This window comes from Rhinoderma darwinii, chromosome 9, assembly GCF_050947455.1.
Source record: "Rhinoderma darwinii isolate aRhiDar2 chromosome 9, aRhiDar2.hap1, whole genome shotgun sequence".
Classification (NCBI taxonomy): domain Eukaryota; kingdom Metazoa; phylum Chordata; class Amphibia; order Anura; family Rhinodermatidae; genus Rhinoderma; species Rhinoderma darwinii.
In genome coordinates, this window is record NC_134695.1 from 69,832,704 (window position 1) to 69,848,533 (window position 15,830).

General features: G+C 41.4%; 1 protein-coding gene across 1 annotated transcript; it reads right to left on the reverse strand.

Moving 5' to 3' along the window:
* Positions 1-12,562: 12,562 nt before the first annotated feature.
* Positions 12,563-14,906, reverse strand: PHLDA2 (pleckstrin homology like domain family A member 2). Its single transcript, XM_075837057.1, has 2 exons — positions 14,304-14,906; positions 12,563-12,979 (listed from the first exon to the last, which is right to left on the reverse strand). Exon 1 carries the CDS (start codon positions 14,725-14,727, stop codon positions 14,344-14,346), a length of 384 nt encoding a protein of 127 aa, XP_075693172.1. The 5' UTR covers positions 14,728-14,906; the 3' UTR covers positions 12,563-12,979; positions 14,304-14,343.
* Between the last annotated feature and the right edge of the window lie 924 nt (positions 14,907-15,830).

Below are 15,830 nucleotides of genomic sequence, written 5' to 3' on the forward strand. Positions count from 1 at the left end.
GCTCCTATACTTTATACGGGAGCACGGCCCGAAAATGCGGCCGGCCGTGCCCACAATCGTGTGCTGAGATTACGGGCACGGCCGTGTGCATGGGGCCTAAATGGGTCCTGAGGACTGGTATTCACTAGGACCAGGAGACTTCTTATTCTGAATTTCACGACATCTCACAACACAGAATCTCTAAAGCGGTAACTGGGAATCTATAATTAAAAACTGAACATAAACACACAATTAATACCTACATAAAATAAAAAGGCAGAGAGACTACAAATAAGAAACTAAATTTTTAGTTAAGGCCAAAAGGGACCATTGTACCCGGGGTTATCATCCATCTACACTCTCTCCGGGCAAGTCAATTCCTCACATCTCCTCCTCTGACACCACAACGTATTTTATCAATCCCTCGGACTTTAAAGGTTCTTTGTCACATCCAGTGGCGGATTAAGTAGACCATAGGCCCTGGGCTGTTCCTCAAACTTGGGCCCCCTTCCCCACCGCCGCTCTCCCGTGTCTATAGTGAACACCACCTTTTTGTGTGAGCATTGACAAATGGTTGTTGCGATTCCCATTGTCAAAGGGATGTGTCCCTACATACTGACAGTCTCCAACCATCGCTGACAGTATCACGCTGTGTACGGACACTTCCTCTTGAAAATGTGAACGGTAACACACACTTTTCTATTAGTCCTGGGTACACAAAGATATGTAGAATACAAGGATTTCCTACAACAGACATGTCAGGAGAGGGAACAGATCCTCTATAGATCAAGTGACTCACAGGTGATGTCTTCTCTGATGGGAGTCATTTTCTTTTCTTCTCCATCTGACGCAGACCGGTATGGCGACTTCTCCTGATGAGACATCTTTGCCCATCACTTATGCAGCCATTTCCAGGCTCTATAGAAACACACAAATTTAGACACCAAGGCCCAGGACCATACATTAAAGGGGTTGACTGGGCACGGATCGTTTTGTATACTGATGACCAATCGATGTGCCCGGACAACCCATTTTACTCAGACGAATAAATTTGGACCCCAGACTAGATCATAGAATACATACAGACCCCAGACCTTCTAAACTATTGCAGTCCCCAGACCAGACACCCCCTAAACAAATACAGACCCCAGAACAAGCCCCCTAAATAAATAAAGACCTCAGACAGGACCCCTAAATACAGACCCCAGACCTGACCCCCTAAACTAATACAGACCCCTAATACAGACCCCTAAACTAATACAGACCCTAGACCAGGCCCCCTAAATACAGACCCCCATAAACTAATACAGACACCTAAATACAGACCCCAGTCCTCAAACTAATACAGACCCCCTACACTAATAATGACCCCAGACCTGATTCCCTTAAGTAATACAGACCCCAGACCAGACTCCCTACTCTAATACAGACCCCTAAATACAGGCCCCTAAATGAAGACCCCCTAAACTAATACAGACCCTAGAACAGGCCCCCTAAATAGACCCCCTAAATATAGACTCCAGACGTCAAACTAATAGACCCCCTAAATACAGACCCCTTAAACTAACATACCCCTAAATATACAGACCCTAAACCCCTTAAACTGATACAGACCTCAGACCCCTTTAACTAATACAGACACCAAACTTCCTAAATACAGACCCCTTAAACAAATCCATCCGCTTATACTTACATATCCGCTCACCTCAGTCTTCTCTGTGGAGTCGCTGCTGCTGCTGCTCAAGGTCCTGCGGTCATGTGACCAGCAGGTCTCTAAACAATAGTAAGAACTTCAGAGATGAGGTCATGTGACCTTATGTCTAAGGGTATGTGCACACACACTAAATACGTCCGTAATTGACGGACGTATTTCGGCCGCAAGTCCCGGACCGAACACAGTGCAGGGAGCCGGGCTCCTAGCATCATACTTATGTACGATGCTAGGAGTCCCTGCCTCGCTGCAGGACAACTGTCCCGTACTGTAATCATGTTTTCAGTACGGGACAGTAGTTCCACGGAGAGGCAGGGACTCCTAGCATCGTACATAAGTATGATGCTAGGAGCCCGGCTCCCTGCACTGTGTTCGGTCCGGGACTTGCCGCCGAAATACGTCCGTCAATTACGGACGTAATTAGTGTGTGTGCACATACCCTAAAGGTCCTTTTGCAGGACATATACAATGCCGCTTCGTCGCGGCAAAAACACGACAAAACGACATTGTACGCCCTATGATGATCCGCCATTGGTCACATCAGAGTTTAAAGTGTTTTGGTATAATTTTGAGAAGGGTCAAATCCTTGATTTCCTTCGCAGCAATGATATCTCGCACTTTCTCAGGAGTCCGAACTCGTAACTGAAGTGATGTGAACCCAACTTGTATCTTATCGCAGGTGGCATAGTATATGGACATGTACTGCTACAGGATATATAGTGTCGCATTTGGATTTGTCTATATTGTAGTTCTCCCAACAAGAGCGAAGTGGGATCCTCTGGGGTCAGCATTACCCATGAGCACCCGACAATATGAAATGTTTTAACAGCCCTTTTAAAGTAAATGTCCATTGTTGATACACCATCTAAATATGTAGATACGATATTCTCTGCTGACTCATTTCTTAATAACGATCGGAGCTCCATTTTTCTGATTCAGAGCTCCAAATTCTCTGCAAGGACATAGAGGTAAATTATAACTTTCTAGTTGCCTGCAGCCAACACTAGGGGGAGCCCACTGCATACACTTTATCAATAATAATTCAGTATGCAATTATCTCCTGAGCTCCCCCTAGTGGTGACTGTAGGCAAACAGAATTTTATCATGTAACGCTAGGCTATGCAGGGGATTCGGAGCTTTGTACCAGAAAAGGAGAGCTCCCAACGCTATAAAGATATATTAGGGAATTAATCAGCACAGAATATTGGACCTAAAAACCAACATGGGGTCAAAAGGTGGACATTCTATTCATACTATTCAATATTTAGCCTATCATACAGTGTGTAGCTTTTCCTGTCCAGCTTGGTTACAATGATCTGGAATATCTGCTGCAGTTTAGAAATGAGTGCAAGGCTCTTGCTGCCGTGTGTGAACATTCACTAACATTAGGCCGTGGCGATGAGCGTTCCCGTGTGCTTGAGATTCACTGATTACATAACACGTGTAATTACTTTATCAGACATGACCAAAGTATTACAGATAAGTATCCAGGGTTTTATTTTACTTCCTTGACATATTATACACGATCAGTGAGACCGCAGATGGAGCAGGGTTTATTGCAGTGTATGACGCACCATCTTGATCAGTTCGTTATTGCGCTAGTCATAGGTCAGACAGCACAGATTATTCACACGATGATCAGCCGTTTTACTGCATTAAATCCAAAGATGAGGACCAACCAGTGGACCTTTCAGGTTTTGTAGAACTACAGGTACCAGCATGTTGAGTCTCTCAGACATTGTGCCGGGGAAATGGAGTTTGCTTCCAATTCGATTGACCAGGCGACCATGTAATACATGGTCATGTTGAGTCCTTCAGAGTAGAAGCCACTCTCTCAGACGCCCTTTGCTCTGTTTTATAGAGGGGGGGGTCCTGAGTGTTGGACCCCCACCTCTATGATGTCCATATGCCCTAAAAAGGTAATGGAAAGTGGTTGTCCAGACAGGACCACCACTTTAATTCTTGTATAATGAAAAGTTATGCAACTTTCTGATACACTTTGCGGATAATTCCCTCACCTTTTACAAAATTTCTGCTTGCTGTCAGTGAATAAAAACATTCCTGTTTATATCATGAGGCTAAAAACCTCTACAGACCTGATATACTTCTCACAGCTGTAGGTTTGTTACAATTGTATCCAGTCTAGACAATCCTCTATGAGTTAAATACATCAGCAGCACAAATCTCTCACTTGCTCTTGTTACAATGTGTCAGTGCAGGTAAAATTTAAAGTCTGGAGTCCAGATTGACATGACATATAGCGAGGATGATTCAGACCTCCAGGTTTTACCTGCACTATATGCAGATTATTAATATTTTGTGCTTCTATCATTCTACAAGATAGACAGGAGGTCAGTTATTCGCATGTAGCGATGGGTCGCCGGAATATCGCCTTTAGCCGTGGCTTAAAGGGGATGTCTGGTTCAGAAAATCAATTTTCAAATACACTATTAGGAAATGCTAAGTAATCAGAGAACAAGCCCCCATTCAAGACCCTCATCTATTAGCCAGAGCTAAGAAAAAAGTCTGTCCCTCTAGAGGACCTCACGTGTCTACGTATCACACTGACTGCCTATTGATTTTAATGGGAATCGTGTAATGCTTAATCTCCCCTGTGGTGGCGCTGCAGGCAAATTGAACACTTACTGCCAGATTACACCTGATCTCTAGGGGTTTCATCAGTTACACTCTGAGATAGTTTATTGCCAGGCGACTTTTCTAAGAAAAAGGTGGACTACCCCTATATGCAGAAGCTCCCAGGTCATGGTGGAAGGTACTGCAATTACTCTGTAAATGTGTGTCTGCCCCTTTAAATAAACATCATAAACAGGACTGCAGTCTATTAAAAGGCAAAAAGAGATATATAATGTGTGAATTCTATAGATTTATTTTACTGGTATAATCTGCCGTTTACAATCTATTTTATGGTACATGTGTTATCGCTTCAGGGCTGAATGGAATGCAATCATTGGAATTTCCCTTCCTTTGTGATGAGCTTTGCACAGTGACATCATCACGCTGCACAAAGTCATTTCTCGTAAAGCCCGGAATATACACGCCAATCGTCCACTGACATGACACGATCGTTTCATCCACGCCATTTGTCAGACAGCTCCCCTGGAAACCTATAGGCTGTATTCACACTGTGCGTTTTTGCTGCGTTTTTTGACGCATTTCTGCCATGTGTCCAAAAAACACATGCGTTTTTACCAAGATATGCAAAATTGCATGCGTTTTTTGGTGCGGATTTTGGATGCACGTCAAAAGCGAGTTGAAAAATGCACCGCGTTACTGCTTATTAATCACCTGGCCCAGTCCCATATTAAAGCTCAGCTCCTAATAATGTTATGACCCCCCCCCCCCCCCCCATTGGGCATAATAAGGGTATGTTCACACACACTAATTACGGACGTAATTCGGGCATTTTTGCCCCGAATTACGTCGAAAAATGCGCCTCAATAGCGTTGACAAACATCTGCCCATTGAAAGCAATGGGCAGACGTTTGCCTGTTCACACGAGGCGTATATTTACGCGCCGCTGTCAAATGACGGCGCGTAAATAGACGCCCGCGTCAAAGAAGTGACCTGTCACTTCTTGGGGCGTAATTGGAGCCGTTATTCGTTGACTCCAATGAAAAGCAGCGCCAATTACGTCCGTAATGGACGCGGCGTTCAAGCGCCTGCACATGCCGTTACGGCTGAAATTACGGGGATGTTTCCTCCTGAAAACATCCCCGTAATTTCGGCCGTTACGGACGCTGCCGTGTGAACATACCCTAACCCTTAGGGTATGTTCACACGCTTAACAAAAAAACGGCTGAAAATACGGAGCTGTTTTCAAGGGTAAACAGATCCTGATTTTCAGCCGTTTTTTAAGCAACTAGCGTTTTTTGCTGCGTTTTTTTACAGCCGTTTTTGGAGCTGTTTTTCTATTGAGTCAATGACCATGACATGCACTTCTTTTTACAAGGCATTTTTTTACGCGGCCCTTTTTAAAAACGGCCGTTTAAAAAATGCCCTGTGGGAACGGAACGCCGTTTTTCCTATTGAAATCAATGGGCAGATGTTTGAAGGTGTATTTTTAGACGTTTTTTGGGGCGTTTATGGCCGAAAAACGGCTGAAAATAGCCCGTGTGAACATAACCTAAGGGTATGTTCACACACAGTGATTTCAGGCTTTTTTGGGGTCGTAGAAAAATGCCCCGTCTGAACGAAACGCTGTTTTCCCCATTGAACTCAATAAGCAAATGTTTGTAGACGTTTAGAAAGGGGATGGAAGAACAATATGATTGACCATCAGCCCCCTCCCTCTTTGGGTATGTTCACACGGCAGCCTCCGTTACGTCTGAAAGTACGGAGCTGTTTTCAAGAGAAAACAGCTCCGGAATTTCAGCCGTAATGGCATGTGCAGGCGTTTTTCGCAGCGTCCATTACGGACGTAATTGGAGCTGTTTTTCTATGGAGTCAATGGAAAACGGCTCCAATTACGTCTCAAGAAGTGACAGGCACTTCTTTGACGCGGGCGTCTTTTTTACGCGCCGTCTTTTGACAGCGGCGCGTAAAAAAAATGACCGTCGGCACAGAACATCATAAGACCCATTCAAATGAATGGGCAGATGTTTGCCGACGCTTTGGAGCCGTATTTTCGGACGTAATGCGAGGCTAAAACGCCCGAATTACGTCCGTAAATAGTGTGAGTGAACCCAGCCTTTCACTGACAAGAATCTAATGTTTGAGAGCGGTTAAAGGGAAACTCCTCTGAAAACCAGGGATAATGGTTTATAATCATTTATAGGCCAGGTCATGATAACCTATAGTTCACGAAATGTGAGATTACAGTGTAATTCTTCTCATCTGGTATTTGATAATGCGGAATGCCTGATAATCCGGCACTTATACATTATAATGTGGAATGTCACAATATCATCATTAAACTGTGTAGAGGGAACCTATTGGACAATTTCTCAGATTTGTGTTGCGATTTTATACGGCGCTGTCTTTCTAAGGTTATGTTCACACGGCCTATTTTCAGCTGTTTTTCGGTCCATGAACGCCCTGAAAAATGGCTAAAAATACGGAGGCTGAACGCCTCCAAACATCTGCCCATTGATTTCAATGGGAAAAACAGTGTTCCGTTCCCAGGGGGCGTTTTTTTACGCGCCCGTTTTTAAAATTGACTCAATAGAAAAACAGCTCCAAAAACGTCCGTATAAAACGCCGCAAAAAAAACGCTAGTTGCTTAAAAAAAACGGATGAAAATCAGGGGTTGTTTTCCCTTGAAAACAGCTCCGTATTTTCAGCCGTTTCTTGTGAAGCATGTGAACATACCCTAAGGGTATGTTCACACGGCCTATTTTCGGCCGTTATTCGGGCTGAAAAAAGGCCGAAAAATCGGAAGCAGAACGCCTCCAAACATCTGCCCATTGATTTTAATGGGAAAAACGTAGTTCTTTTCCGATGAGCCGTTTTTTTACACGGCCGTTTTGAAAAATGGCTGCGTAAAAAAACTGCCGTGAAAAAGTAGTGCATGTCACTTCTTGGGACGTTTTTGGAGCAGTTTTTCATTGACTACATTGAAAAAAGCTCCAAAAACGGCCATAAAAAACACAGCGAAAAATGTGAGTGGCTTAAAAAACGTCTGAAAATCAGGAGCTGTTTTCCCTTGAAAACAGCTCCGTATCTTCAGCCGTTTTTGACTCAGCGTGTGAACATAGCCTAAAAGTTCTCAACCCTTCAAGTGAGTTTTATACATTTTTATACATTTTTTGTATATAATACGGTAGTACAGCAGTGTTATAAGAGGAGCGGCTGATATCAGTCACATATATAGATGTAAGGACTGGAGGATATAATAGTACAGCAGTGATATAAGAGGAGCGGCTGATATCAGTCACATATATAGATGTAAGGACTGGAGGATATAATAGTACAGCAGTGATATAAGAGGAGCGGCTGATATCAGTCACATATATAGATGTAAGGACTGGAGGATATAATAGTACAGCAGTGATATAAGAGGAGCGGCTGATATCAGTCACATATATAGATGTAAGGACTGGAGGATATAATAGTACAGCAGTGATATAAGAGGAGCGGCTGATATCTGTCACATATATAGATGTAAGGACTGGAGGATATAATAGTACAGCAGTGATATAAGAGGAGCGGCTGATATCAGTCACATATATAGATGAAAGGACTGGAGGATATAATAGTACAGCAGTGTTATAAGAGGAGCGGCTGATATCAGTCACATATATAGATGTAAGGACTGGAGGATATAATAGTACAGCAGTGATATAAGAGGAGCGGCTGATATCAGTCACATATATAGATGTAAGGACTGGAGGATATAATAGTACAGCAGTGTTATAAGAGGAGCGGCTGATATCAGTCACATATATAGATGTAAGGACTGTAGGATATAATAGTACAGCAGTGATATAAGAGGAGCGGCTGATATCAGTCACATATATAGATGTAAGGACTGGAGGATATAATAGTACAGCAGTGATATAGGAGGAGCGGCTGATATCAGTCACATATATAGGTGTAAGGACTGGAGGATATAATAGTACAGCAGTGTTATAAGAGGAGCGGCTGATATCAGTCACATATATAGATGTAAGGACTGGAGGATATAATAGTACAGCAGTGTTATAAGAGGAGCGGCTGATATCAGTCACATATATAGATGTAAGGACTGGAGGATATAATAGTACAGCAGTGTTATGAGAGGAGCGGCTGATATCAGTCACATATATAGATGTAAGGACTGTAGGATATAATAGTACAGCAGTGATATAAGAGGAGCGGCTGATATCAGTCACATATATAGATGTAAGGACTGGAGGATATAATAGTACAGCAGTGATATAAGAGGAGCGGCTGATATCAGTCACATATATAGATGTAAGGACTGGAGGATATAATAGTACAGCAGTGATATAAGAGGAGCGGCTGATATCAGTCACATATATAGATGTAAGGACTGGAGGATATAATAGTACAGCAGTGATATAAGAGGAGCGGCTGATATCAGTCACATATATAGATGTAAGGACTGGAGAGTATAATAGTACAGCAGTGATATAAGAGGAGCGGCTGATATCAGTCACATATATAGATGTAAGGACTGGAGGATATAATAGTACAGTAGTGATATAAGAGGAGCGGCTGATATCAGTCACATATATAGATGTAAGGACTGGGGGATATAATAGTACAGCAGTGATATAAGAGGAGCGGCTGATATCAGTCACATATATAGATGTAAGGACTGGAGGATATAATAGTACAGCAGTGATATAAGAGGAGCGGCTGATATCAGTCACATATATAGATGTAAGGACTGGAGGATATAATAGTACAGCAGTGATATAAGAGGAGCGGCTGATATCAGTCACATATATAGATGTAAGGACTGGAGGATATAATAGTACAGCAGTGATATAAGAGGAGCGGCTGATATCAGTCACATATATAGATGTAAGGACTGGAGGATATAATAGTACAGCAGTGATATAAGAGGAGCGGCTGATATCAGTCACATATATAGATGTAAGGACTGGAGGATATAATAGTACAGCAGTGTTATAAGAGGAGCGGCTGATATCAGTCACATATATAGATGTAAGGACTGGAGGATATAATAATACAGCAGTGATATAAGAGGAGCGGCTGATATCAGTCACATATATAGATGTAAGGACTGGGGGATATAATAATACAGCAGTGATATAAGAGGAGCGGCTGATATCAGTCACATATATAGATGTAAGGACTGTAGGATATAATAGTACAGCAGTGATATAAGAGGAGCGGCTGATATCAGTCACATATATAGATGTAAGGACTGGAGGATATAATAGTACAGCAGTGTTATGAGAGGAGCGGCTGATATCAGTCACATATATAGATGTAAGGACTGGAGGATATAATAGTACAGCAGTGATATAAGAGGAGCGGCTGATATCAGTCACATATATAGATGAAAGGACTGGAGGATATAATAGTACAGCAGTGTTATAAGAGGAGCGGCTGATATCAGTCACATATATAGATGTAAGGACTGGAGGATATAATAGTACAGCAGTGATATAAGAGGAGCGGCTGATATCAGTCACATATATAGATGTAAGGACTGGAGGATATAATAGTACAGCAGTGTTATAAGAGGAGCGGCTGATATCAGTCACATATATAGATGTAAGGACTGTAGGATATAATAGTACAGCAGTGATATAAGAGGAGCGGCTGATATCAGTCACATATATAGATGTAAGGACTGGAGGATATAATAGTACAGCAGTGATATAGGAGGAGCGGCTGATATCAGTCACATATATAGGTGTAAGGACTGGAGGATATAATAGTACAGCAGTGTTATAAGAGGAGCGGCTGATATCAGTCACATATATAGATGTAAGGACTGGAGGATATAATAGTACAGCAGTGTTATAAGAGGAGCGGCTGATATCAGTCACATATATAGATGTAAGGACTGGAGGATATAATAGTACAGCAGTGTTATGAGAGGAGCGGCTGATATCAGTCACATATATAGATGTAAGGACTGTAGGATATAATAGTACAGCAGTGATATAAGAGGAGCGGCTGATATCAGTCACATATATAGATGTAAGGACTGGAGGATATAATAGTACAGCAGTGATATAAGAGGAGCGGCTGATATCAGTCACATATATAGATGTAAGGACTGGAGGATATAATAGTACAGCAGTGATATAAGAGGAGCGGCTGATATCAGTCACATATATAGATGTAAGGACTGGAGGATATAATAGTACAGCAGTGATATAAGAGGAGCGGCTGATATCAGTCACATATATAGATGTAAGGACTGGAGAGTATAATAGTACAGCAGTGATATAAGAGGAGCGGCTGATATCAGTCACATATATAGATGTAAGGACTGGAGGATATAATAGTACAGTAGTGATATAAGAGGAGCGGCTGATATCAGTCACATATATAGATGTAAGGACTGGGGGATATAATAGTACAGCAGTGATATAAGAGGAGCGGCTGATATCAGTCACATATATAGATGTAAGGACTGGAGGATATAATAGTACAGCAGTGATATAAGAGGAGCGGCTGATATCAGTCACATATATAGATGTAAGGACTGGAGGATATAATAGTACAGCAGTGATATAAGAGGAGCGGCTGATATCAGTCACATATATAGATGTAAGGACTGGAGGATATAATAGTACAGCAGTGATATAAGAGGAGCGGCTGATATCAGTCACATATATAGATGTAAGGACTGGAGGATATAATAGTACAGCAGTGATATAAGAGGAGCGGCTGATATCAGTCACATATATAGATGTAAGGACTGGAGGATATAATAGTACAGCAGTGTTATAAGAGGAGCGGCTGATATCAGTCACATATATAGATGTAAGGACTGGAGGATATAATAATACAGCAGTGATATAAGAGGAGCGGCTGATATCAGTCACATATATAGATGTAAGGACTGGGGGATATAATAATACAGCAGTGATATAAGAGGAGCGGCTGATATCAGTCACATATATAGATGTAAGGACTGTAGGATATAATAGTACAGCAGTGATATAAGAGGAGCGGCTGATATCAGTCACATATATAGATGTAAGGACTGGAGGATATAATAGTACAGCAGTGTTATGAGAGGAGCGGCTGATATCAGTCACATATATAGATGTAAGGACTGGAGGATATAATAGTACAGCAGTGATATAAGAGGAGCGGCTGATATCAGTCACATATATAGATGTAAGGACTGGAGGATATAATAGTACAGCAGTGTTATAAGAGGAGCGGCTGATATCAGTCACATATATAGATGTAAGGACTGGAGGATATAATAGTACAGCAGTGTTATGAGAGGAGCGGCTGATATCAGTCACATATATAGATGTAAGGACTGGAGGATATAATAGTACAGCAGTGTTATAAGAGGAGCTTCATGCCTGGGGTTGTAGTCACATAAAATACCCACGTTTTAAGGTCGGCACTATGGCCGCGACACGCGAACTAAGCACAGGGTCCAGGTGTGTCCTTAACACAGACCCCTCAAACGTGAGCGTATTAAGACCCCCTGAAGTAGGCCTTAGGCTGAAAATTATTTCAATATTTTGTAACCAATGAGAGAATTGTTCAGGATTAGAAAAACATGGCTGCTTTCTTCCAGAAACAGTGCCACACCAGTCTATGGGATGTGTCTTGTATTGCAGCTCAGCTCCATTGATGTGAATGGACAGGGGTGGCGCTATTTTTGGAAGAAGGCAGCCATGTTTCTCTAATTCATGACAACCCCTTTAATTTCCAAGATCATTGCAACTACCCAAAATTGTAGGTTATAACAGAGTAATAATATACTATACACACCATAGAGCAAGGTCATACATGATATACAAGGTCATACATACCATATAAGTGTCTGTTAACAGTGGGGCAATGACCCAGCTCAGGTTGACCCTTTTACCGATGGGGGATAGGAAAATAATCAGGCACCTCGACTTAGCATCGTTACTGGAAAGTAAGAAGCAGAGGAGGGGGGACAAACCTAAAGTTGGCCATACACATAAGATCATGATCGGCTACAATGCGGATGATCGATCGTCTTTGGCCGATCATGCCATACACGTTTACTTCTAACCAACTTGCTGTTAGCAAACAAGGGGAGGGGAATTGACCCAAGGGTCATCGAGGGGGCAACAAACAATTGATCCTTGCTATTGGGGTCCGCTCTTTTATTTATACCACAGTTGGGGCCCCATTTTGATCTGTGCTATGGGCTCCCCTTACCTTTTGAACAACATCAGAGATATAAAAAAACACATTTTGCGTAAAAAATTATTTTTAATATAATAAGTTAACATCTCAAATTACATTCATTCAGAAATTACCGGCCTTGAAATGAAACAATATATATATATATATTAAGAGGGGAAGCTGTGGAAATAAATAGATACATATACAGACGAGAACCAACAAATAAATTATCCGGCCCAATCCGGTTTGACATTGCATAAAGGCTTTTCCCGCGGATAAATAAATAACACTAAGCAAATAGTGAAGATCTTCTATCATCATCATCATCATCATCATCATGGTTGCTCAATCGTCAGCTCCTCAGGTTAGGCTTCAGCGATCAATGCTCAAACAAATCTTGATCAAATCGCTTTGTCCTTGTAAGGAACTGACTTCCTGTCTTCAGAGCCAGCGCTTCAGCCTCTGCTTTCTTATTTGGTCCATAATTCATGGGCACTGCAAGGGACAAAGGGGGCGAAAAGTTAATATGATGCAGTTACAATATTGGGTCATACACGTGTAACCCCATATAGATGGGTCATAAAGATATACATCTCGCTCATATAAGTACACAATAGCCATGACTGTGGCTTGTCCTTTCAGCTAGGATATCTAGTGATGTAATTATAATTAAGAGGCGTAATACATAACCAGATACATAACCAGTATCCAGAGTGTGGACTGCATTTATAGAGTACGTTTATTTAAAAAAAAAAAAAAAACACATTTTGGGTGTATCATATCAGCCAATGTGCATTAAAAATGCAAACAATATTAAAAGTAATCTAATAAAAATAAAAATCTACCCAAATATTATGGATCATTTTTTAAAATAGGTTTAAAAAATTTAGTTTTTATAAAAATTCAAGATCATATTTTCAAAAAGGTTTAAAAAACTTTTTTTTATACAAATTCCTAATCTAGTAAAGAGAAAAATATCAGAAAGTCACTTTAAAAAAACCTCTTTATAGACTAATACAAAATAAATGTAAAATATATATATATAAAAATGTTAACATTTGAGGCAGTTCCTCTGGTATAGTATGTAGAAAAGAATTTTAGGCGAAAGTAAATATTTTTTTATATTTTGAATATATTTGTATTGGGGTGCATCATTAAAAAAAAAAAAGGTAGAAATTTTAATTTTACAAAAATTCCTATTAAAAATCGGCACAAACGGCACGGATGATTACAGCTTGATTCTCTTGTTGCAGCAACCACATGGCAGCAGAGAACAAGCACTTTCCTGTTTCTCCTCGTTTCCCAGGAGTCTTGTGCCGTAAAAATTAAGAATAAATAAATATATATATAATTTTTTTATTTTTCTCTTTTAAATGCCACCCTACAAAGTATACACTTACTTTGTATATCCATCTATCTATCTATCTATCTATCTATCTATCTATCTATCTATCTATCTATCTATCTATCTGTCTATATAGTATTAGTAAAGTATTATTTGACATATTTAAAAAAAAATATTCGTAATGTTTTGCATTGTACTATTATTAGTACTAATTATATCACATTTTCATTACAGCATGCATGTTGGTAAAGACACCGGCAACCAACCATAGTGGCAGGTCTTCAAAAAGATTCAATAAATTAGTGAAATCCATCAATTTTTGGAAATAAGAGCACCATATTGTATGTTTCACTATGCCAGCTGGTAGCCAGAAAGCCAATGCATGTGGCATCTTGTGAAGGGACATGTGCCGGCATGTTGGGTCGCCTTCTCTAGACTAGGTACTTGGCAAGAGTAATATAGACCTGTTCTCACCTGTATGGTAGGGTGCTGTAGCATGCATCCAGTCTCTGGATCACACACACGGGGCCACCCTCCTCTCGCTGTTCTGGCGTGACCTAAAATGTTGGATGGCCTTCTTGTTCTGGAAGTCAATCAAGGCCATGGTGATGGCGGCATTCCAACAGCTTTCATCCGGGCAACGGAAATCTATCTCCTTATTATCGGTGGTCACAATGGTGAAGTAGATGTATTTTCCCGTCCGCTCAACACAATCCAACTTCTTGATGGACTGGAACTTGAGTTCCTTGCACTTGGTCTTCTTCTGGCCATCAGCGAACATGTTGAGGCTATCCTTGGTCAAGACACATTGCTTCTTTCTCCAGAACTGTAGGAGATTGTCGCTCCTCTTTTCCAGTTCCCCTTCCATGATCACGTCTGTGTTGACCTGCATTTTCATTCTCTGTTGGGTAGGGTGCTTGGTAGACTATGCGGGCACAGGTCCTACTGAGTGCTGCTTGACGACGGGTGAAGGGGTCTTCTTAGCCACTGGGGATAGTCCAAGGCACAGGATCTTGAGGTTGTGTCTGTGGCTGTGGCTAGGAGCGTGAATGAGAAGAATGAGGAGCTATGTTAGAATTTATGTCACTGCTCACCACTCCCTCCCATCCTTCCCAGTGACGGGCTTTGGAATGCCGTTCCGCCCAGAGCTTAGTCACTGGTCTGCCCCAGTGTCTGGTATTGAACTCACGCACTGGCACACCCACTACTGCTGCTAACCCTTGCTTCATTCATAACTGCGCTCAGGCAGTGAGGAGAAGCTGCTTTCATATCACACAGGTCGCGTTTACTCCTAACAAACGTTCCAACGTTGCGACAATTTTTGCAATTTTTACGTAAGAAATCGTCCAATTTTCCATAATGGTGTCTCCTTTGACAATTTACATTGAAACGTCTGACAATAACGATAAAGGATAACTTTACAGCCAGGTCAATGTTCCAATTGATTTGCTTAATAATATTTGCCTATGAATGCACCCGTGTATGCAATATTTTTTTTTTTACAGGGTTTGTAGACTTTTGAAACCAATTTTGTTCTATTGCTCCATTGCATCTAAGATTAAAAAAAGTAAAGAAATTTTGCAGTTGGTCTACAATAAAAATATCCTGCCGTTTTGCGTATACAGCTCCTGTGCAGAGCTATATGTCTGTATGGTAACAGACTACAAACAAACCCTGTGTAGTCTAATCCTGCAGTCATGCGTTACTTCACTGCCCAACTGCCAGTCTTAATGTGGTTCTCTGGTTACTGCACAACTACAAGGGGTTATATGCATGCTTACTGGTACTTGTAGTCCCACAGAATATGAAGAAGGCCATAATAATCCTACTGGATGCCTTTGCCCTACAAGAGATATAATAGATAGGTATGCTGAGGCTTGTAGTGCTCAACAGGTTCAGTTTGCCACACTAACCCTGTCCCCATGACCATGGCTGAGTGGCTTGTTGGTGCCACCCCTGGCACTCAGCACCTTGGGCACATGGCTTGTCAGCCCCCCAACT

What these genes read in the sequence shown, in the direction of transcription:
- PHLDA2 (XM_075837057.1), bottom strand. Translation starts at nt 14,727, where the DNA reads ATGAAAATGCAGGTCAACACAGACGTGATCATGGAAGGGGAACTGGAA.